Genomic DNA, 24298 nt, shown 5'->3' on the forward strand with positions numbered 1-24298 from the left:
GGAATCTTTCAGCAGATTTGCTCTCGCATTCTGCATTGTGTTTTTGGCTGGGTGATTACATCAGATCACACTGCCAGATGACACGTGAAGACCTGGTGACATGCTTGGAAAAAAGCAATTAATGACTGACGAAAAGCAGAGCCCTGCCTTCTTTCCATCTACAGTCCTTCTGACATGCTTTAAACTTTCCCCATTATGGTGCATTCCCTTCTGAAGTGTATTTGTTACACTCTCACTGTGGAAAATGAAAGCAGATACAGACTTATCATCGGGGTTATGCTTCTAGCATTTTCAAAAGCCCTCAAAGGGGCTATTTCTGAAAAATGCCAAATGCAGTAGGATTAACCACAAGCAGAAATGTTGGACACAAGCTGTGTAGCTCAGTGCTGTGATAGCAAATTAATAACAGCAAAAAGTTAGCACCTTTAAAGAAAACTTGTATTTGACAAAATTATTTCCTTACAAGCATAAAGAAGTGGGGCAGAACTGCTGAAGCTCTTGCGTGAATAATTTAACTCAGTCTGGCCTTCTAGCACTGCATCTAAATGAACCAAGAGAAACACATTTGGCACCTGTCAAAGTTCCATAATCAGCTAGGATTAGAGAACAGATTTGTGTCTCCCTTTTGTTCAGAAGGTAGCCCATAATTGGTTACACGATTGTAGTTAGCTGTTGGCATTTTCATTCATTCTTGTATTCCTGACCACAGCTGAACACTTGCACTTTTAGAACTCTTGCTAAATACAAAATCAGTTCTATGTCCTTTGACCTACCAAGTTGCGCCATGCGGTTTGTCCTCTGGTGAGTCTTGAATTCAGATCACTTTTGATTGCTTTGTGAGAGGGGGCTTCCCAGTAGGGAAGTTGATTAGGGGTGTGCATGAACCCTCACCTCACATCTTTGCCCATTTCTACAAGTGTACTGTTTAAAGATTCTGAAAGTTAATTTTTCTTCCTTTATTGGGTTCATGGTTGGTACAGCTTAGGATGAGCGTAAAGGTGACTTTAAGCCCCATTTACTTCTCTTTTGATCCTAGATAAGCTGGAGTGGCCACATGGTTGCTCTGACTTATGCCAATTAGAATGGCCCACTAGGGACCATTCCACTGGCTGGAAATTAGCGGAGTACATTGTGCTCCGGCTCCGGTATAATTCACACTCCTTCTGCTGATGTGGGAGAAGCAAACAACATAAAGCTGTTTATGCCACCTTTCCACCATCAAAACGTTCTTCCATTGCTAAGGAAATTCTCAGCTGCCCCTTTAGGGCCGCTTTAAGGTCACTTTGTGCTGTTCGAGCAGCATACAGTGACCTTACAGGGGACTAAAGATCAAATACTTTATTTCTAATTCCTATGGACTTCTGGGTTCCTGCCTCTACCTCACCGACAAGTGCTGAAATATTGCCAGAAAGTCTATTTGTGTGATATTTCCAGCCCAACCTGAAGCAGGATATATCAGAAAACTCAAAAGAAGGTCTGGTCTTGTGAAATTGCCTATCAGATTATGCAGACTCAAGCTTTGGATAAACATCTGATCTTCTGTGTGTACATTCCAACCTTTTGAAGCCAGCCCAGGGCATCTTAAAGCTATAATCCCTGACTTTTCTGAAATCACATTAAAGCATGTGCAGCCCTATTATCTGCTTTCTGAATTCAGCTTACACACAAAATATTTATTGCTGCAAGTGAACTACCTTGGGCTTTCATCCAGGTGAATAAAAACTGATGTACCACCAGGCACGAATATATGGTGAAGTAAATGTCAAAAGAACCTAAAAATATATTTTCTAAGGGTACTTTTTAAATGCTTTTTAAAATTTATGATATCATTGCTATTTATATAGCACCGACTGTGTGTCTTATACTTTAAAGACACATGGTTTGAAAACAATAAAACCTCAGACTTGAACTGCACCTTTCATCCATAGATCTCAAAACATTTTACAAATATTGGTAAATAGCATTATCCCTGTTTTGTGGAGGGAGAAACTGAACTCCAGAGAGGGGAAGTGACTTGGGCAAAGTCATAAAGCTGATAAGTGTCAGAGCTGAGAACAAAACCCAGATCTTCTGAGTTCCAGTTAACAGTCTCATATTTACCTATTGCTAGGGCCATAGGAGAATTGCACTCATATTTTTGATAAAATAGGAGGCATGAGTAATGGAAACAAACTTCCAGCAAGAGTATCTCCTCAAAATCTACAGTGAAACAAGGAATGACTAACAGTGCTCTATGCTGTGCATATAAAAACAAGGATCTGTGCCTGCAATTTTCCACTAGCCCTTGTGAGCACAAATAATCAGTGCAACTTTCTAATGACTTAACCCTTATTTATGTTTAGTTTTCAGGACTTTATCTGCTGTCATTCTTTACTATCCTTGTTGGGCTGGTGCTGTACTCCTCCACCTCCACGTACGTAGCCCAGGATCCACGGGTGTACAAGCAGTTTCGAAACCCTTCAGGACCTGTTGTAGACTTGCCAGCAACCGGACAGCTGGAACCTTCAGTAACGTATACCAGTCTAAGCCAGGAGACAGAAGAGGAACCTCATGTCAGAGTTGCCTAATCCCAGGCACTTGTCTCCCACTGATGATTTCAGTAGAGTTTGTATATCCATGATCCCTGTATTGTACATAGAGAAAGGTATTTACTGGGTACGGTTACACAGGTGAGCTTCAAGGTAGCAAATAGGGAAAGCCTGTAAAAGTTAGAAACTAATTGTCACTGGGTGTACATTGCGAAGGGGTGCCAGTCCCTTATTTAGTACTATGCTGGCCTCAACAGAATGCTCTATGTGAATCGCTCACTATCAAACTACCTGTGAAGATATTCAAAATGCAAGCTGAAATTACACAGAAATCAAAAGGGTATTTTTGCACCTATTGTGTGATACTTTGCCAAGGCCACACAGAGTTGTGGAAAAGCCACATTTTTACAGCAAGTCCACTTGTACAGTCACTGTTATTTTCTCTCTTTTTAAAATGTATTTGTTTTGCACAAATAAGTGGGATACTTCTGGTAGCTACACCCTGATGCATTTTTGGTGGCACCTGGATCTTTTGGGAGAAAGGATTAATGAGTTCAGCTGTACTATCTATCTGGTAGCCCACCTTATATGTAATCTCTGCTATGAGTGCAGGGGAGGGACAATTTACAATATCAGTCTCTATTCTAGGAATAGGTGTAAAATGAGCATTTTAGCCTTTCTATATTTTACAGAAGTGAATTACTGAAGCATTGACCTTTTTATGTTTCATGGAGGATTTCCTGGTGGCTGAGGTTCTGTACCAGGTGACACGGGAATTACATTTCTGTAGCTCTGTCTAACCTGCAGAAACAAAAACAGAACACATTTCTTACTTTTAAAATTAAATCTGTAACAAATTTTCATTTTCTATTTTCCTAGATATTGTAGCTCTCATTGGTAATGATATATCAGTCAGACCAGGGCATTTATTTTCAATGCTCAGTGCATATTCAGGAGCCTTCTACTATTCCAGTTCTCTCAGTCCTGTGGTACAGGAGGCTTTGACTTCCTTTTCCTAACCATGCTAATCTGGAAATATGTAAATTTTTCATCAGAACCTTCTTGTGCCACAATCATAAATATTAGTATGATAATGTAGTGAACTCATGAATATTAAGAATAAGACCGACCCATCTGCTGGTGGTACTGCAGCAGCATGATGGTATTCATGCCAGAGAGGTATAGCCAATTATTTTTCATTTATCTACAAAAGTAGAAGAATTTAGCAGTGTTCTGATATTCACCAGGGAATATGACAGTCCCTCTAAAATAAGGGTGTGCTCTACCACTGTACTTCTGCTGCAGGAAACTCATCAGAAATGTGGAGCATTTAAAACACTTCTATGGAATCTGAAGCAGAATACTGCAAATCTATAACCTGTCTTGATTTTTTTTGCCCTTTTAAGAGCAGAGTGAAAGACAAAAGTCATTGCTTCATACATCATCAGTCCATTTTCCTCTTAAAATTAAGGAAAGGAAGGATAGTCTTGTGTTTAAAGGACAGGATAGAGATTCAAGAGAACTCAGTTTTATTCACAGATCTGCCACAGACCTCTTGTGTGATCTTAGACATGTCATTTAACCTCTGTGTGGCTTAGTTTCCTAATCTGTATATACAGGGATAGTAATTCTTTACCTCCCTCACAGGAGTATTTTTACCTCCCTCACAGGTCTAAATTTTTTTTAAAGTGCTTTAAGATCTTCAGAAAGAAGGAGCCAAGGAAGTAGGACATATTATTATAATAGCTTTTATATATTCATTGTATTGGAAAACAGGGTTTGCAGCAAGGTTGTGGTAAATTGCTGCATTTTCTGCTGGTGGGCATATGAAATGTATTTTAGTTGAATGACATTACTCTGAAGAAGTCAGTTTTAAATGAAAATGTAGGGCTTTCTGTAAAAAAAAATACAACTCACCTATTTCTATGAGAAAAAGAAACTGTACACTCTTGAGATTGGAAAAGGCCAGGCAAATCAACCAAGCAGGATGGATTTCTGCTGAAGTAACAATTGTCTTATAGTCTTGTTCTGCAAAGCTATAAAAAGGACTTCTCTGAAGCAGCCTGAGGGAAGTTTGCATACAAGTATAAAAATGGCGACGTGCCAATATGCTAATAAATTACTGACTATCTGTTTAATCTCGTTCTTCCTGTTGATGAGGAAGAGAGACACAGTCCGTCTCATCATGATTATGCTGCCTTCTATGATCCCACTGCAGTTGAAAAAGAGGGGAAGAGGGGATTGTAATATTGTCAACCCCCCCCCCCCCCCCCCCCACACACACATGTTCAGAAATCATGAGATTTTTTAAAAAAAAAGTTGGGTTCTTTTTATTTTGCTTCTGGTTGGGAGCTTTTAGTGGTCATGTTTTCAGGCTTTCCCCTGCAACCATAAGGGCTGGAAACCTTAAAAAGAAGAAGAAAAAAAAAGCTGAGGTTTTCATATAATATGACTCCAGGATCTGGGGCTTTAAGAGAAGTGAGCTGTAGCTCACGAAAGCTCATGCTCAAATAAATTGGTTAGTCTCTAAGGTGCCACAAGTACGCCTTTTCTTTTTGCGAATACAGACTAACACGGCTGTTACTCTGAAAACTGCAAATATAGTGAGGTTCACACTCTAAAATTACAAGAGTTGGTGACACCGAGATTTTTCACATTCATCTCTGTTTGTTTGACCTCTCCATTCCCAGTTAAGACCTCAAAATAGGTTTTAAGTGGGACATAGGTGACCCGTCAATTCATCCTTGTGCAGAGGGCCAGCACAAGACCAAGGAACCACTGAAGTCCTCAAATCAGGGCTTAACTGGTGCATGGGCTTTGTGTAGTCACTGTACAGTTCAAGCCCCTGCAATATGTTCTCGTTACAACTGTCATTGTTCTCTCAGGTACCCTAAAGAGCATTGGTGGGCACCTGTCATCTCCCAGTCTTTTTGCTACCTTTTATACCAATTAAATACCTTTCTCTGCGCATTATTCCCATGTTAGTCTTGAGACCTCTGAAGACTGGGAGTGTTTGTGTGCATGTTTGTTTCATGTTTACATTCCTTCATTTTGCATAATTATTTTGGTTTACTTCATTCTTAGTATTTATTTTCTAAGCCAAATGTTTTTAGTCTTTTTCTCTCTCTTCTCTCATTTTTATTACAATAATTTGTAGATGTTTATTAAAGTCTTACTAGGAACAACTGGATCGAAGGCATATCCAGGTCAGCTCACTGACCCAGGAGTTTATGCATATAAGGGTTTGAAATCAACTGATGGCTAAGAGGTGCCATCTGAAACAATTGTTATGGGATATCTTAAATGACTTAATTGTATGGAAATAAATTGCAACTGTTCACATATGCACTGTGCACTCAACAACCATCCTGTGTGTTCTTGCACATGAAGAGATTCGTGGTATTGGGATAATTTAGTATGGGGTTGATTTTTTTTATTTTTATTTTTATTTTGTTTTTTTGTCTCCAGCTAAAGAGGATGTGTTGAATTGTTCCAATTTGCCAATAATGGATGGACCTCAAAGGAAAAGAGTAGTATAGCTTTACAAATACGCTGTTGAATGAAAGCTGAGGTCCAGCAGGGAAAACTATTATTTCTAGATGTTTAATTTCCTGCAATTCCAGACCTCAGTGGACACCAGCAAGGTTCAGCTATCCGACTGGCAGCAACTCTACTGGTTGAATTAGGACTTCACCAGCTCTGTGTATATCTTTTTCTTGAACAAACTGAAGCTCTGCTACCCATTGGCGGTGAGGGGTTCTTAGCAAGGCTGATGTAATTTTCTGCTACTGGATGGAGACCTGCACTGGGAGTCAGAACTTGTCTTTTTTTCCAGCTATAAACTTTTAAAATACACAACAATAGACAAAGCAATTGAAAATTTTGCACCACTGTGTCATATGGAAAAGTTTCAATGTATAGTTTAGATATTGCTAACTTGTGCTATTAACATTTTGACAAGCGTGTAGTATTGTTTTCTTTCTCTTTTAAAAAAAAATTAGTATTCCCAAGCTAGCTACAAATATAAATTTTACCCCATGGGTAGGATTTTATTGTTAAATGTCATAATTAAGCACACTAATTTTGGCACTGCAAATGGAAATGTGAACCAAAACCAATCAAACAAAAACACTCCGTCCCCAAACTCCTGCACTAAGCTGAACAAACCTTTCTCTGTTTTGATATTTGCATGCTCCTATATGGACTGGCTGTGGCAATGTAATGCCTGTATAATGTTTTCAAATAAAAAATAAATGCTTTATGAAACAGAGTTATTAGTTTCTTTGCCTGGTTCCTTGCCTGTGAAATAACCTGACATGACTTTCTTGAAATATGAATATTTAGCAGGAGGCGCTCTAAAATTAAAATCCCTGGATGATTTTCAAGTGTAGGCAGCATATCTTTGCTACACAGCCATGTCTACACAAGCCTGACTTTAGCCATCTTCATGAAATCACTTATAACTATCCGGAATTCATTAGGAGCAGTATTATTCCTGTGTCAGGGGCCCCTGGTGCTTCTGTTGCTAGGCAGCTGCAGCCATCTCTCCTGGCTTCCTTCTTTGGTGCTCTGCTTCCAGTTTCTATACTGCAGCCATGTTCCAGGAAAGCTCCTGAGATGGGGGGAAGGAAAAAAGGTGAAGGAAATTAGATATCAGAGGGGAAAAGAGCCTGGGTTGGGGGAGGGAGCCTCAGGCAGAGGGGGGGAAGATAAGACTGGAGATTCTTCAGAGAAGACTGGGAAGAAGGAAGAGAAGAAACCCTAGAGTGTGCACTCAAAGCTTTCAAGGATACTTGTCAGGATGTGTGTCTGCCCAGTTTTATTTGCATGGCATTCCTGTAAGAAAATCCACCACCAGATTCCCGCCATCTCCTGCCGCTGTGCTGGGAATGCAAATGGCTAGAAACTGGTGACCTGATGCCATTTCACACCCTCTTCTCACATCAGCCCAATTGCAGATGGATGGAGTTCCACAGATCATAAAGCCAGAGATTCTGGGCTAATGCATGCTTTTATTCAGTGCCAGATTAGCAAGTGTAAATTTGTGCATTTTATCGTGTCTTTAAGTAATGGGTAAGTGTGTGTGGTTTGAGTGTGCTAATAATTGCTATATATTTTCCTCCACTCCTGCATATCCCTGCATCCACCACATTAAAAATCTCTCTTCTCCTTCTGGCTGGAACTTGACCTCTGCCTGTATGAATCCTAATAATAGCGATTGCTTGGAATTACTCTATAAATAATTGTTTACTTGGAAGTATTTTCACATGAATGATATCACACATGCTTCAGTATGAAAGGAACACTATTAAGTAACATATATAATGTTTTATTTAAAAATTTAGTCAAAACCTAATGACAGGAAACATTTTCATTAGTATCACTTTTCTCAGGGAAAACAAGTAATTATTGTTTGTTTGTTTTGTTTTTATTTCAACAGTACCCTACAATGGCAGAAATCCAAAGCCAACTGCTTCATAGAAAGGTGCCAATGCATGAGAATCAGGAAGTGATATTATCTGCAAATAGAAAGGGCAACTAAGTAGACCACCCTAGTTTCACTGTTTAAGCTTAAAGAAATGCAAAAATGTAACTAAGAGGGTTGATTCTCCTCTGCATCGCGTAGCTATTTATAGCTGTGGATAGTGAGTGCAAAATGGGTATAAAATGCTAACAAAGCAGAATGGTCATGTTTTACACTCACTTTCAATGCAGTTTATACAATTATAAAGTGACCGTGCAAGGTCCAAATTCTTTGGTCCAGCCAACCTGTGCTTGGCACAAGATCAGATTGGGGAGCTGAGGGCAGGTAGAGAAAACTTTATGATGCCTTTATGGCTCCTGGAGCTTTTTAGGGATGAGTACAGTCTCCGGCATAAGATAAAACAGCCCATAGCCCCAAGAGGTTCATTCCAGCAGTGTGGGATAGCTAGCGTATAGAGGCATTCTAGCCATGCCCTCCTCCTCTGGAACCATTCCGTAGGCCAGAGGCTAGGAAAGGAGAAGCATAGATGCTATGGCTGTTCTATGTCCCCTGGAGATTCTCCTCACATAATGGGGAATCCCCAGTGGTGTCAAGTAGTCAGAACAGGAGCCAAAATCTGGGCGAAATTGAAAGAAGTAAAGAATCAGGCCCATTTTTGAAATGCATTCTCATTTTTAATCGCATTTTTAAAATGCATCCCGTTTTAATAGGCTAAGGTAGTGCTATCATTTTCTTTTAAATACTTTATTTACTTTTTTTCTCATCTTAACAGTATTCCCTTAAAGTTAGTTTCTAAATGAAAAAAAAAAATAGTATGGCATTACTCTGGATTTCCCCTAGCATAAATGAGCTCAGAATCTGGCCCTTTGTGTATAGGCTAACATTTTTTAGATTCAAAAAATGTTCATGTCATTTTCTCAGAATAGTGTATTTTATGATTTCACTTCACAACCTTGAGTTACAGTCAACATTTTAGTGGCTACTGATTATGTGCAGTGTCCCACAGGCAATTGTCTATTGCTACCAACATCAATTAATACTTAACTGTCAAATATATTTATTAAAAATATTGCTTTTTATTCCCCACATTCTTAGTCAGAGTAGGCTCATGCAATTTTAATATAAATGTCATGCTGCTGTCAATGTCAATACAAGGCCATTTTCTATCCTTCATTTGAAGGATGTGTATACACCTGTCAGGGACAAAGTACTGGATTTTCCATGGATAACACATTGACTTCTACTCAAGCCCTTGCCAAAATAGAGGGGGTTGGGGGTAATGGACATCTACTTGAGTCTACAAGATCACTGAGCACTAAAGTCGTAAGTAATTTAATTACAGTGTGTCAGGGTCAGGACATAGGTGAACAGGTCTAGTGGTTGAAGCCAGAATCATAGTCAGGATTCAGGGCAAGGGTCAGAGCCAGATTCAGAGACCAGGGGCAAGGATGAGTAGCATGGCAGGGTTCAGGCATCAGAGAGGAAAGCAGGGTCCAATGTAGCAACCCAGTGAAACCCAGTTGGCCAGAGTCTCATGGAGTTTAAATAGGAAGTCCTGACCAATCAGACTTCATGGTGTTCCTCCAATCAGGCCCAGGGAAGCCCTTCCTGATCTTACTTCAGGTTACATGGTCTCTCCTGCTTGGTTGATTAGTAGCAAGCTGCTGAGTGTGAACATGGAAGCTAACAGCTGAGTGGGAACCCTGTGTATTCAGCTTCAAGATCTATGGCAGGGGTTCTCAAACTTCATTGCACAGCGACCCCCTTCTGACAACAAAAATTACTACATGACCCCAAGAGGGGGACCAAAGCTTAAGCTCTCCTGAGCCCTGATGCACCAGGTGGGGGGGGCCAAAGCCCGAGCCCCATTGCCCAGAGCAGGGGGGCCCAAAGCCAAAGCCTGGTCCCAGTTGCACAGCACGGGGGGTGACAAAGCTGAAGTCCTCGGGCTTCAGCTTCAGTCCTGGGTGGTGGGGCTCTGGCTTCACTTCGGCCCCAGGAAGTCTAACACCAGCCCTAGTGTCCCAGTTAAAATAGAGTCGCTACCCACTTTGGGTTCCCAACCCACAGTTTGAGAACCACCGATCTGTGGGATCATGACATTATATTAGAGACACTTCACATCCAGAATAATTAACCTGATAGTAGATGGGACTGGATATTATACATGTAGAATTTCTGGAAATCTATGGCACTGGATCAAAATCATGCTGGACTGCACATATTTAACTCAGCTAGTTGTTTCCTCGGATACCATCAAGTTTCGCAGAAGGCTGGCCTCTTGCCAGTTGCACAGCAAACTAGCAATCCAAATGTGCATACTCTTAAAAAGACTACTTTTCTAAATGAAAGTCCTGAGGGGGAAGGGGGAATGGACTAATCACAAGAATAATCAAAGTAGTCTCATTACATGGCTCCCCAGGAGCTTTTGTTTGAATTCTCTAATGTAGTTTTTGGCATTAAATAGATTTTTTTGAAGCTAAATAGATCTGTCACACATACATGTAACTGGTTGGATGGATTTCATCACTCTTGCATGTCCCCAAGACTACTTCTCTTTTCTTTTTCATTAAAATTAACAGAAGCCTCACAAAACAGGATGACAACTTTAGTCAGTTAAGTCTATGTTAAAATTCAGATTTACCACACTTTACTCTGCATTTAGGATTCAATTACTGGTCAAGCTGATGAGGTGCCTTGAAAGAGCAAAGCTACTTGCTTTCACATAGTGACCTAGACATGTTGGCAGACATAGGTTCCAATTGGGGGCTCACACTGGTGATGGGACAACAGGTATGCGAGTGGCCCTGGCACCCCAGCCAACAAAGGCACACACAAAAAATCTTTCAATGAACAACTTTTCTCTCTCTAGTTTTATTCCTGAGGTTTACGTTGCATACAGCATGTAACAAAAGGAAATATGGCTTTATATAAACCAGAAGGCTGTGATCCAGCCCTCTAACAATTAGGTTTCTGGCACCTCACTTCTTTGACTATCAGGTAGCTGCTTTTTTAGAGTTGCCTGGTTTTCTTTCCTAACACCCGCATTACCTTCCTCTACTCAGCCAATGACACTGGCTAAGACCGTCTTCTTTGCCCGTGTCACTGACCACATCACACCACTCACGGCCTCTTTTGAATCGCTACACTGGCTCCCTTTGCTTGACTTCCTCAAGTTCAAACTACTTGCTTTCACTTCAAGGCCCTTGACAATGCTGCCTTTCCTTACTTTTCCACTGATAGCACTTTATTCTCTGCTGCCTCCATTTTACTAATGTGGCCCGCCTGATCCACTTACTTGAAACTTCTCATGCAAATGGTTTTTAGTCTTGTGTATGTTTGTACAGCACCCAGAAAAATGGGCCCCCAGTCCTGACATGGCAGTATCAGTAATCACAGTACTGTGCTTATGTACCAGGGACAGGCCAGCACATAGGCCGCAAATGAGGGGATTTGCAACTGATTCCAGCTTCAGAAGTGGGACAATCAGAAGCTATGTGGAGCACTGTGGGCTGCTGCAGGGCAGGATGTAAAAGGGAGTTTGAGACACTAATACAGATGTCTAGCCCAAGGTCCAGTGTGCTTCAACAGCTGCCAGGGGAACTACAAGTTGTGGACTACAAATGGCGGCATGCTGGAAAAACTCCCTGGTTCCTGCCAGAAAGGAAGTCCCCCCTGCCCCTCCCAGCAGGAAGTTTCAGCACTGGCTGAAGCTGGGAGCAGGAGGCAGGCAAGCAGAGTGGAGGCTGCTGGACTGTAATCCTGTTCAGTGTTTCTTTACAGGTAGGACAAAAAGGGTTTCAAGAGCACCCTGAGCGGGGTTTAAATGACACCACAGGAGAACACTGGCTTCTTTGTTTGGGGGTTAGTTATTGTGGGAGTTAGGACGTGGTTGTAAGGGGGTTGTTTGATACAAAGTCCCCTCTGCCCACAAGGCAGCCTTACCCTAGCTTGAACAACCTCATACTGGGCCAGTAGATGGGGGGGTGGGGGGAGCTACATAGGCCCAATTATAAGGGAGATAGAAAGAGGGCATTTCTCCCTCCCCCAGCTTTCAGCTTCGGGGGGACAACAATGTCTTTCCCTCTTCCCACTGGTTTTGGCCAAATTAGGAGGGTAGGGATGGACCAGAAAGAACAGATATTAAGCTGGGGCTGCTGCTTTGGGAAGTGGGTGCTCAGGAAGGAATGCCCCAGTCCCAGGCCAGCTGAGTAGGAGCCTCCCTGGGCCTGCAGGAACCTGCAGAGAGATTCTCTCCACAGCTGGCCTGTGCCTCTCTCTGTCTTGCCAGGGCCTCTCCCCTCCTGGCTCACAGGGCTTGAGAGCAGGGGAGGCAGGAGTTAAAGCCACTGGCTGCCCACCCAGCAGCAGCTTCTCCTCCCTTTTAGCAGACAGCCTAGGGTGCCTTGGGCGTTTGCTCCTTGGGAGGGGACACCTGGAGGAGGCACTTGGGCTGGGGATAGGAACCCTGTGGGTGGAAGAGCAGGCATGGGGGCAAGGGGAGAAGGGGAACCTGAGGCGGGGGAAGGAGAGATCTGCATGGCCTCTTGGAAACTGGGGCCATTCTAGGGGAATTCTTGGGGAGGGGGAGCCTGTGAGAGGACAAGGGGAACCTTGTGGATATGTGCAAAGGAGAGCTGGGGGCATGCAGCTGCCTTGCGAAGGGAGCAACAAGAGTGGGACCTTGGGGACAGAAGAGGGGAGAGCTGGGGGGTAGGGAGAGGGAGCCAGAGACTTGACTGGGAGAGCTGGGAAATCAGGGAGAGGGATAATTGGGGACCTTGGGAAGAAGAGAGCAGTAATTGGAGTGATAAGTGGTATCTTGGGGACAGAGTGGGTCCAGGTTTCTGTGACATCTTGCTGGTAGAGGGATATTGGAAGAAGCAGGGCACTGGGGGAGAAATGGGTGAGGTGGGGTCTTTCAGGGAATGAAGGAGAAGAGTATGGGCTTGGGAGAGGAAGATGAGAGAATTAGGGGATTCTGGGAGGAAAAAGGGGAAATGGCAGAAGGGTGTCAGGGAGGAGAGGAAGAGAAGTGATGAGGGGAGTTCATGGTGTAGGGAAGAGAGGATGTGGGTTGTTTCAGAGATAGGCGAGAGAGAGGCTAGTGGGAACCTAGCAGCCCCATGGAATTGGGACCTTATAATATGTGGGGAAGGGAGTTGTCCCCAGCACCCGTCCCCAAACTTTTCAGGCAAAGTTACAGCCTGCAAGGTGCTGAGGTTCATGGACATGAGGTGCTGATTGCCCTCAACAGGATTAAGCTTGAATGAAAGAAAACACATTTTGCCTTAACTTCTATAGATGTAGTAAGGGGCATGTTCTTCTTCGCTGCAATTTTCTTTGATTCTGCTTCTGACATTGTAAGGTAACAGGTCTCCTTCACGTCATAATGTAATTTCCATTTACTTCTATTAACCTCATAAAGTGGAGACTTTTATTCATATTGTAACATAATTCCCATCAGTTTCTAATGACATTGTAACGTTACCTGCCCTTTCACATCATAATGTTATTCCCTCTAGCTCTTACTGAGCTAATGTACCTAGTCTTTGACACATTGTCCTATAATTGCTTCAGACTTCTCCTGAACTGGACCTCTCTTACTGTAATTCCAGTCCTTCACACAGTACTCTTTGACTGTATATAATGCTTGTCTCTTTGGGTGCTTACATAAATATATATTAAAAGCAAGAGTTTTCAGCCCAAAAAAGGGATTAATAAATAAATAATTTTTAAAAATGAATCCCCCCCAAACTGACTCTAGTGCTGAATTCCTTGCCCACTAAATATAAACCTTTGGTTTTTAGATAGGAGCCGCAGGGAATATATTCTGTAGGGCAGCCTTGAAGAGATGATGTTGACTGTGAATGAGAGAGGTGTTCCTGCTTACAGGGGAAGGGATAGTCTGTTTGGGTTAGTGTTTGTTTTATGATATTCATGGTGGCTTATGGACTTTTCTTTTTAAAATAATTTGATGGGAAATTAGTGAGAGTGTTTGGGATCCTATGGTTGGGTTGTATGGGGATTTGAAAGTGGCATTTTATTCTAGTTTAGAGTTCCAGATAGTATAGGCAGGCTTACTTTTGTTACCTACATTTTTTTTTGTTTGAAAATGTTTTAAAATCTTCAAAAATGTATGAAACTGCACCTGGTCATGTTAACATTTTGCGGAATAGGTAATTCCCAGTCTCCATGTTTAATGTTCTCTTTCTGACCTGAGTTTTATTTGGCTGGCAGTAGGCCAAGGGAAAGAGGGACAGGAAGGTAAAATCTCAAAGTAGCAGGTGATTTTTTTTTTGTTTTGTTTTTTTTGAAGGGATGGCGGAGTTGTGGGGCTTTTCAACCCTGCACTAGGAAAGCTCCATCTCTGTATCCATGTGATTCACAGTGCATTGATTCAGTTGTTTCCCCTTTCCACCTGTAGAGCTTCTGATGGCTCTACATATGGGATATACTTTGCTATATCGGGTCAGGTGGAAGTAAAGCACACGTTGCAACTGGGGCTTTGGAGCTGTGCTCCGGCTCTGCTTCAGCTCCAGGCAAAAACCTGCAGCTTCGCTGCTCTGGAGCTGCTCCGCACTCCAGTTCCGGACTCTACTCCAAAGCCCTGGTTGCGATATATATGAATGTACACTAAAGGAAGGATTGTGACTACTAATGTTGAAAGTTTCTATTCACATCCATACTCTGCACAGTATTTATCTGTGAACAACAGAAATAAAAGCTTGAGTATTCTGATCTTTATAAATGTAAAGGTGCAGTACACAGGAAAAAGACCCAGACACTTACATAACCGCATACACCAGAAAAAGTATAATAGTATAATGGAGAACGATTTCTGTGCTGAAGTATCACCATTCACCATTTCCATCCATTGTGAGCACTAAGGCTGTCTTCCTTGGCAGTTTCTACTTTTAAGACCATAGTATCCACCTCACAAAATGCACATTTTTGTAGTTCCTCTTGCTTGAAAGGAAGCAATAGTAATACTTTCACTTCTTAGCATCATCTGTTCAAAGTTCACAATGAAATTATAGTCACTTGCAACTTTTGGCCTGTTCAGGGGTTGTGGTAGAGAGTTTAATTCCTAGCCCTTCTCCCTCCCCCCAGCTTAGTTCCCTGCTCAAAGATAGCTATTTGGGCTTTGTGTGTGTAAAGTTGATTTTCAAGATATATACTTACAAATAATAGTATATTAAATATGGACAGAAAGGAGTTTCAATCTGCCAAAACATATAGTTGATGGCCTAACTGAAACTCAATAGGATTTAGGGTACAAAATGCCTTTTCAATTTTGAAAAATTGACTTGATATCACAAACATTTAAACAGAGAAGGGCTCCACACCAAATAATTTGGTTTCTATACTGCGCCTTTAAACTTATAGTCTTAGTCCCCGTGATATTAAAAACATATATTTCTTATAACTACACCAGGCCTGCTGTTAGCTCACTTCATTTTGTGGATGACACCTACAGCAGATCAACTCAGTCTTTGCTCTGTCTTCTGAGACAGCTAATTAGTGGCAACAGTGCTATTTCTGGGGAAAGAGGGGCGATCGTGGGATAGCCAACCCACTGTGGTAACAGTCTTCAGTTGCTATCAACCCGAGTTTATATAAAAATCTTCCAAATTATTTGTTTGGTTTTTTTTTAGTTGGATATATTTGATACTACTCAACATCTAAAAGCCATTAAATAAATGCAGTTTAAAATAATGGTGAGAAAGTATTTGAGATACGTAGTTCCTTTGCCGCATTTTGTATAGCCTAGCTATTAATTTTTAAACACACTGATGAATACTGTGTGCAGTTCTGGTCACCCCATCTCAAAAAAGATGTATGGGAATCAGAGAAGGTACAACAAAAATGATAAGCATGGACCAGCTTCTATCTGAGGAGAGATTAAAAAGACTAGGAATGCTAAGTTTAGAAAAGAGATGACTGGGGGTAGGGATATGACAGTGGTCTATAAAATCATGGCTTGTGTGGAGAAAGTGAATAAGGAAGTCTTATTTACCCCTTCACATAATACAAGAACCGGGGGTGGTGGTGGTGGTCACCCAATGAAATTAAAAAGCAGCAGGTTTAAAACAACTTAAGGAATTACTTCTTCACATAACGCACAATCAAACTATGGAGCTCAGTGCTGGGGAATGTTGTGAATGCCAAAAGTATAATTGGGTTCAAAAAGGAGTTAGATAAGTTCATGGAGGATAGGCTATCAATAGCTATTAGCCAAGGTGGTCAGGGATGGAGCCCCATGGTCTGAGTGTCCCTAAACCTCGAACTGCCAGAATCTGGGACTGGATGACGGGATGGATCACTTGATAATTGCCCTGTTCCGTTCATTCCTTTTGAAGCATCTGGTGCTGGCCATTGTCAGAAAAAAGGACACTGGGCTAGATGGACCACTGGTTTGATCCACTATGGGTATTCTTATATTCTTTTACATAAAACAAATGCAAGCATTGAATTGCTTTTGCCAGGGATACTTGAATCTTTTGCACATTTATATCTGTTGCTTCTATTTTTAAAAATAGGAGCAGCCTAATGGATTTTGCATTTAGAGAGAAAGGGTAACCACTGAGAATACATAAACAAAGAGGATTCTTGAAATGATGCATTGCACTTTTGACGTCAACTAGATGTTTCCCTTTAACTGCTCTGTCTCAGTTTGGATTTTAATAATTCCTGTGCGGCTCTCACCCTTAAGGATGCCTTTGGGCACCTGTACATATGGAGCAATCTGTATAAAATGTTATCTTACAGTAGACAGCTGCAGTTTTTGACCTTTTCTGGAACTCTAATATGCAAACACTGATTTGGTTGATGATCCCTTTTTCCTCTTATCCAGTTTCAAGATGATAAATAAGATTTAAGGAATGAATAAAGAATATGTTGATGAAACACATCAAGGTTGGTAACTACTGTCTGTTCTTTATAAGGTGTATAAAATACATGAATCAGAAAGTATCTAATCAATCATTTTGGGTATTTCTATAGCTCCCGTCTCTATAGTGTTTAAGAGAAGACCAAGGTAAATTAGACCTGCTTGGCAATTGTCTATAGAAGATGTCACAGTGGGATTCTGCTGTTTTCTCCCCAGTTTCTAGGAAGTTCTCCTTGGTGGCCTTTGTTTGTGTTCTTTTTGTTTCTCCAATATGTTCAAAATGAGCTACTTGCTCAAATAACTCATTTTCTTGACAAAAGACTATTTCACTTCAGAAACAAAGAGAACATGTTAGGAAAACCAGTGTCTGAAAACTGTGTAACTTGCTTACTAAAGTTTTGAATCCAAAACTTTGCAGCTGTAGAATTTTGTAATTCCACTGTGGACATTATACTCAAATGCCCTCTGACGTGGAGCGTATTCTGCACATGCACTGAAGAGTTCCTGGCCTGAACAAATGCTGCTGCTCATCCTAGTCCATAATAGTTCCTCCTTAAAAGGCTTGTTCTTGGACATGATGGTATATAGCAATTGAGAGACCAATTCCAGTCTTGTCTCTCATTGCTGGTTGGAAAAAGATGTAATTAGCCCACCTGACCCCAACAGCTAAGATTTCCTGCTGCTAGCCACTAAAGTGTTCTGTATTTGAGTGGTATAAAGTAGTCCTGGGAGGATGTTTTTAAGGCTTTCCTTAGCACTGGCCAGGCCGCTTTGCCTTTCATTGCAAATGGAATATTCATCTGTACCTCAGTTATAAAATTATATCAAATTTCTTAATTTTGATTGATTAATTTTGTCATCTTGCCTTTTTTAGGCAGCAAGTTACTTGACTAAACCTTAAATCAAGGCACTCAGACTTGATATTGAGGTACATAAAATATCTGTGTAGACTTTAACTGATTTTTTTTTTTTTGGTCTGCCCTCTCTGAGCATGCTTCCCAATTTGCTACAGCCTGAACGAGGGATGCAATGTGTGACAAAGACCCAAAATGAGGAACACTAAAAAAACTGTTCATACAGGAAAATTAAAATGCTGTGAGAGTAATTTCTTTTAGTGTAAATAATTTTTTCTGTAACCTAAGTTTCATGATTCTTTTCAAATATAAAAGTGAAGGGACACTTATATTGTATAGTACGTAGTTACCTTTGGGAATAGAATGTGGGATGCCCCTTGACATGAGGGATAGCTTAGATGTATATGAATTAAGTATTCACACAACACTGACTAAACTTCCTAAATTCTGCCCCAGCATGCACTGAACTTGGGTGGTAAACCTAGGAAATATGCCGTTCCCACGTTCTCTGGCTATCCCACAGTTCTCATCTAAAATCAGGAAGGGGGATCTCCAGAGGATCACAGCTTTGTGGTCAGAGCTGACATATGAAACTCATTCTTTCCTTCATCCCATCTCTGGCTTCTCATTTGAGGGACACTAATTATCATGGCTAATCTCAGAATATATTTTTCTAATTTCCAGCCCTTTTTTGTAGAGAGAGCCTTGAAAATTAATGTATACCGAGTTAGGGCTCAAAGGTGTTTTTTTTTTTGAGATAATGCGTTATTTTGCTCTCTTTACAATCACAATGGGCTGTGCTTTGGGCTCTGTTGACACTAAGACCATAGATTCCTTTTTTTGTGGGTATAGGTGTTAGAAGGAGAGAGAGGACCCCATCTCAAGTTTGCAGCTATTGAGGACAGGGCTACTCAAACTGCCACTGATGGCATGACGGCTGCCATTTTCCCACCAGTGATAGCCATTTTGAACTCTGGCAGGAAGGAAGGCAGCTGAATAGGGTACGACGCAGCATACTAAGCACAAGGTGCTCCTGCATATGAAGGCACTTAATCTCTCTGCCTTTGTATCTGTAAGAAAGGGGAAATAATACAAGGCATCTCAAACAAGTGTTGTGACAATTAATGTCTGTAGAGTACTGTGTAAGTGCTAACATTCACTACAGTGCACACTCGGCTCCCCATTAATGATGGGGCCTATTGGCCCTCATCCCTCACAAAACATTTTGAAAGGTGGGAACACAATACATGGACCCCAGCACAAGCAGCTGAACTCCATTCCTACCCCAACCCTCCGTGCTACAGTAGAAATGAAGTCCTCACTACACACAGTTTGTATTAGATGAGTCATTTGTCTTGTTTACCTCCTTTCATGTCCCTCCCCCCAAAATTTGCTCACCTTACAGAATTCTCAGGCCATCCCACTACATAGTTACATGATCACGGTGGAATGGAGCTGATTCCATGTGCTAGGTGAATATAAAAAGTGCTTTTGTAAACTAAATTACTATGGCTGATTTTTTTTTTCTTGTGGCAAGCTATGAGGTATACCCAGTTTGGCATGTTATTTCAAGGAGGTGAACTGTTCACTATCAGAAACAAAAACACAGATCACAGATGTATTTTGAGAACCTCTTTTGTTCTCATAATGTCATCTAATACACCTTTGTGTACAGTATTAATAATTGGTGGGGAAACACTACCTGGGTTCTGAACTTATCCTTCCCGTTAATAACCAAACAATAGAAGCCACTCTCCTGATATAAAACACACATTCTAGACCTCTTCTTTCTCTGTGACAGTCCTGCTTTGCACTTTTGCTAATTCACAGAACTCGGTCTTCTCCTTTACCAGATACTTGGTTTTTATTTTATTTTAAAAACAAGCACTGTGGCTTTGCAGCTTTTAAAGGGCTAGATTGAGAGGCTGTTTTAAGGCCCACTTTGTTGTGTTAGCAAGCTTTAGATGTGCCGTTTCCTGCCCTTATCCCAAATAGGGCTCTGGGAAGTCAGGTTTGGTTTGATGACCCAAATTTTTATCTAGAGCTTGTCTCACACTGAAACCCCAGCTGAAATTCAAGTTAAAAACACAAACCGAAATCCAGTGAAGTAGTAAAACCTGGGGGATTTTGTCCCTTTTATCACAAATCTGATTAAACTTGCCCTTTTTCACCTTTCTCAATCGCATCAGCCTCCTGAGCCCTCTCCCCTCAACTTACTTTTTCTTATTGGTTTGTAAGAACTTACCATAGCTCTGTGCTGCTCGTGCAGCTCTCACTGGTATCCCAGTCAGACTGAACTATTAATCCCCCAGCAGCCATAAAACCCCGAGATTTCAAACATCCCACACTTCAAGAGGAGGTTTAATGAGGTATACACAAGGTCTTGCCTCTCTGCACATTTTTTCTGCCTGACAAGTCCACACTAATTCTTCATTGGACATAACTCGTTCCCTTGTACATTTTATTTTAAAAAACACACTAAGGGCAGGTCTTCACTACCCGCTGGATCGGTGGGTAGTGATCGATCTATCAGGGATCGATTTATCTAGACGATCCCTGAACGCGCTCCCCATCGACTCCAGCTCATGAGAGGCAGAAGTGGAGTTGACGAGGGAGTGGCAGCGGTCGACTCGCCGCCGTCCTCATGGCCAGGTAAGTTGACCTTAGATACGCCAACTTCAGCTACGCTATTTGCGTGTAGACCAGGGCTTAGACAAGATCTGTCGGTACTGTTCCTTAAATGGTGTTTGTATATTATATTCATAGAATCCTACAAATGTAGGACAGAACTATCCCATTCCTGACAGGTGTTCATCTAATTCAGTGGTTCCCAAACTGGGGTTCATGAACCGTTGGTGGGCCGGCCCACCACATTTTGGCACTTGAGGCGGGGAGCTCAAATGACGCCCCCATACCCCCATTGCTTGGGACGAAACTTTGAAAAAGTTTCAAATTCTGCCTTCTTCCTGTTCTACTGCTCTGCTACCTACCCCAATAAAGGAGAACTAACAACTTAAAATGCCTTGTTCAAAACTTTAAGTAACACTTAACTATCCTTTACTAGATACTTGTTTTTTATTTTAAAAACAAGCCTGTTATGTCTCTTGTGCCCTCTTTCCTCCAGCACAGCACTCCACCATCTCTGTGCATCTAGAGCAGAGAGAATACATATGCACCAGCAGCAGACACAATTTTCTACACTCTGGGTCCTAGTGGCGCCCCCCCCCCCAGTCTGGCACCTGAGCTGCCGCCTCAGTTTACCTCATGGTAAAGCCAGCCCTGGGTTCATGAAATGTTACAGGGGGTCCTTGGGGGAAAATTCCCTAATGGCGGACAGAGCTGTCCATAGGGACCTTGGACAGTATGGGGCCCACAGCCCGGATCCTTGGGGACTTCCAAGAGCTAAGCAGATCAAAGCAAGCAATATCTATCACACTGAGGAGATTTAAACTTCAAGACGCCCTATACGAAATAGGAAGGGAGGTGGATATTTTTTGCTGTTTTTAAAATTAAATAGGCTGCTACTGTTTTTAAATTATTATGAAGAACAAGTTTAAGCTTTGTTGTAACATGCATTGTTTGCCTGGACTGCTCAAGACCTGAATGCTTGTGTCGGAGGAATTCTTTGAGTTGGCTTCTTAAATACCTTCATGCTGTTTCACATCTGATACTCCTTGATGAAACATAGGAGCCAGAGGCACCAGGATGGGGGAGCGACGAGGGTCACATGCCTCCCCTGCGTCAGTGGCCCCCCCCCACAGGTCCCTCCCCTTTTTTTCTGGCGGCCCCTGTGGCGCCCCCCCCTTTTTTTTGGTGGTGCCCCCCAGGCCTCAGGGTGCCCGGGGGCTTTGCCCCTCCACCTCTTTTTTTTTTTTTTTTTTTTCCTCCTGGCACCTCTGATAGGAGCCTTGTCTTATAACAGGCTTAATCAAAAGTGATACAAGCTATAAAAGTTAGATCTTGGAAGAGTGTTGCTGTTTTCATAATGTAATAAAAATATTGTAATGATTAATAATTAAATAGCGTGTAATAAGCATGTCATAAAAACAAATTTTATATTTCCAAGATCACTGCTTTTATAACTTATGCTGAGGTAAGGGAGAAAATCCCTGGAAATATTTGTTTTTAGGAGGGGATTCACGAGACTTGACATTTTAGTGAAAGGGGTTCACGGGTTGTTAAAGTTTGGGAACCACTGGTCTAATCTGTTCTTAAGAACCTCCAGTGATGGAGATTCCACATTTATCTGTAGTTGGATTTTGAGAATTTCTTCTCATACAATTACTTGGTCCAAAATACACTTACCCTTTTTTCCTCCCATTCCCCCACATAAAGAGATTGCCACTAGATTCTAGCTCACATAATTCCATATTCAGCTATCCTCCCCTATCTCCTCCTTCCCATTTGAAAGTACCATATTTCTATGTTGAAGATATGCTTGAAGATTAACAGGCGCTCTCTGTAAACTACTAGATATAAACAATTCAAAATCTGCAAAGATCCAAGGTTGGAAATGGATTAAGAGATCATCACAAAGAATAAAATATGATACGTACTGTAAGCTTACTTCTTATTAATGGCCACACATTAGTTATGATGAGGCTTTTCTTATGATGGGATAAAAAATAGTTTTACATTATTATTATTTTATTATTATTATTTATTATTATTATTTTTGTAATTTGAGTTTTCACAGGGTGATTCTTTGTCTGGGGATTAATACACTTTGAAAATACAGTTCATTTTGCCAAAGTATCTAACAACTGTGCAGGGTTATAATTTAAGATTAAAGGACTCCTACAAAAATATATTTAATTGTTTGAGAGAAACTCTTTGCTGTATCTGAATTTCTCTCTTTCCCTGGGGATTTTATTGCTGTGTAGGGTTCCCCCCTCCCCCATGTTCAGTCCATTAAACCAAAGTGACAGCAGTGAAAATTTAGAATGCGATTAAATTTCAGGATTTAACTTTTCATTTGTGATTATTCAAACACAGGATTTGTTTCAAAAGTAGCTTATGAATAGAATGCCTGGGTGTCCAGTAGATACAACTGCTTTTAATGCAAATATACTGGAAGGCTTAAATATGTAAGTGTCAAATCTTTTCTTAATGGACTGAATGGCTAGAGCTACTCTGACAAATCACTGTGCAGATATTATGGAGGGTCAACAGAAATGATTTAACACAAATCTTCCCTTTTAATTTTCCTGGCTGAGTTCAAATGTGTAAGAACACTTCAGACTATTAAAACAGTTCTTGAAAATGTGGTTAAATGTTTCTTATTATAGAGTTAGAAACACAGGGTTTCTAGTGTTTATGCCGCAGATGTAAATAAATCTACCAGTTAAATAAGAACCTGCGCTGGATTTACTCTCTCTCTTTTCAGGCATCTGTTAAAAGGTTAACAAAATCCTTTCAATTTTATTTTAGTAACACAACCCAAATATTGAGTCTATTTTATTACCCTTTTACAGTTAAATGGAAAAGTTCATACCAAAGAAAAATGTGAGTTATACAACAGATGCCCATTTTGTATACTTTACACATCTATGATAGAATTTAAAAACAAAACAAAACTCAGCAATTCATCAAACTAAAATTAGTAGTGGAACTTGCATTCTCTTCAGGCTGGCTACTAGAGGCAAAATGATAAAGCCTCTGGCAGACTTAGAATCCCTTCCAGTAGGGGGTGGGTGGTACATGGTCACAGCCTAACATTTCCCAGTCTAAAGGGGCACATGATTGGACTAATCCAGAGGTGATGTGGACTAGAAGTGAAATGCAAAACAAGGAAGAAGAGCATTGAGGTTGGGGAAAGTTACATAGCCCTATATTCAGCCCAATTCTTCACAGAGAGCATCGTTCTCCGCCTCCCCGCACCTCTGCCCCTGTAGCAGTCCTTTATACAGCTGACAACAGGAACAGCTCATGTGAACATGGCTACATACCTCAAACAGCATGTAGCCTGCTGAGTGAGGGAATGGAGTTGGGGAGCAGTGGCAGATTAGCCACTGGGCCAATGGGGCCCATGCCAACTGGGGGGCCCAGGAAAAAATCCACAATCAGCGGAAGCCCAGAGCCCTGGCTGCTGGGGGCGGGGCAGGGCGGGGAAGACACCGCTCCATGGCAGCAGCGCTGGGCTGGGGAAGCCTCTCTCCAGTGGCCCCCTGACCCTGCTCTGAGGCAGCAGCCAGCAGGTGGGGGAAGCCCGCCACCAGCAGTCCCCAACCTGTCCCCGGCACAAGCACAGGGGGTGGCAGGGGAAGGCCCCACTGTAGCCCTGGGACTGGAGGAGCTCTCACTCCGCGCTGTGCCTGTGGCTTGGACAAAGCTTCTCCGGTCTTGGGGCTGCAGTGCGGGGGGAAGGGGAAGGCAGAAAGGAGCAAAAGGGGTTGTGGGGCTGCAGTGGGGCGAGGAATTGGGGGGACCCAGGAAGGGGCAGAAAGGGGTGGGTCTGTGGGCAGACCGCAGGCGGAGGGGGCGAAATGGGAGTGGGGCTGCAGGCAGAAGGAGTGGGGAGGGGCGCCTGACTTGCTCT

General features: G+C 41.9%; 2 protein-coding genes across 3 annotated transcripts in view; one reads left to right on the forward strand and one right to left on the reverse strand.

Annotated features, from left to right (window-relative positions):
• Positions 1 to 6794, forward strand: part of SLC35F1 (solute carrier family 35 member F1) — a 384606-nt gene extending 377812 nt beyond the window's left edge. The window contains exon 8 of the mRNA XM_037894694.2: positions 2343 to 6794. Coding sequence (XP_037750622.1) covers positions 2343 to 2567 — 225 coding nt within the window. The 3' untranslated portion in view covers positions 2568 to 6794. The remainder of the gene's footprint in view (positions 1 to 2342) is intronic.
• Positions 6553 to 24298, reverse strand: part of CEP85L (centrosomal protein 85 like) — a 315053-nt gene continuing 297307 nt past the window's right edge. For both annotated transcript variants that reach the window (XM_043542848.1, XM_043542845.1), the window contains one exon: positions 6553 to 7140. In XM_043542848.1, coding sequence (XP_043398783.1) covers positions 7111 to 7140 — 30 coding nt within the window. In that variant the 3' untranslated portion in view covers positions 6553 to 7110. The remainder of the gene's footprint in view (positions 7141 to 24298) is intronic.

Source organism: Chelonia mydas, chromosome 3, assembly GCF_015237465.2.
Source record: "Chelonia mydas isolate rCheMyd1 chromosome 3, rCheMyd1.pri.v2, whole genome shotgun sequence".
In the NCBI taxonomy this organism is placed as follows: domain Eukaryota; kingdom Metazoa; phylum Chordata; order Testudines; family Cheloniidae; genus Chelonia; species Chelonia mydas.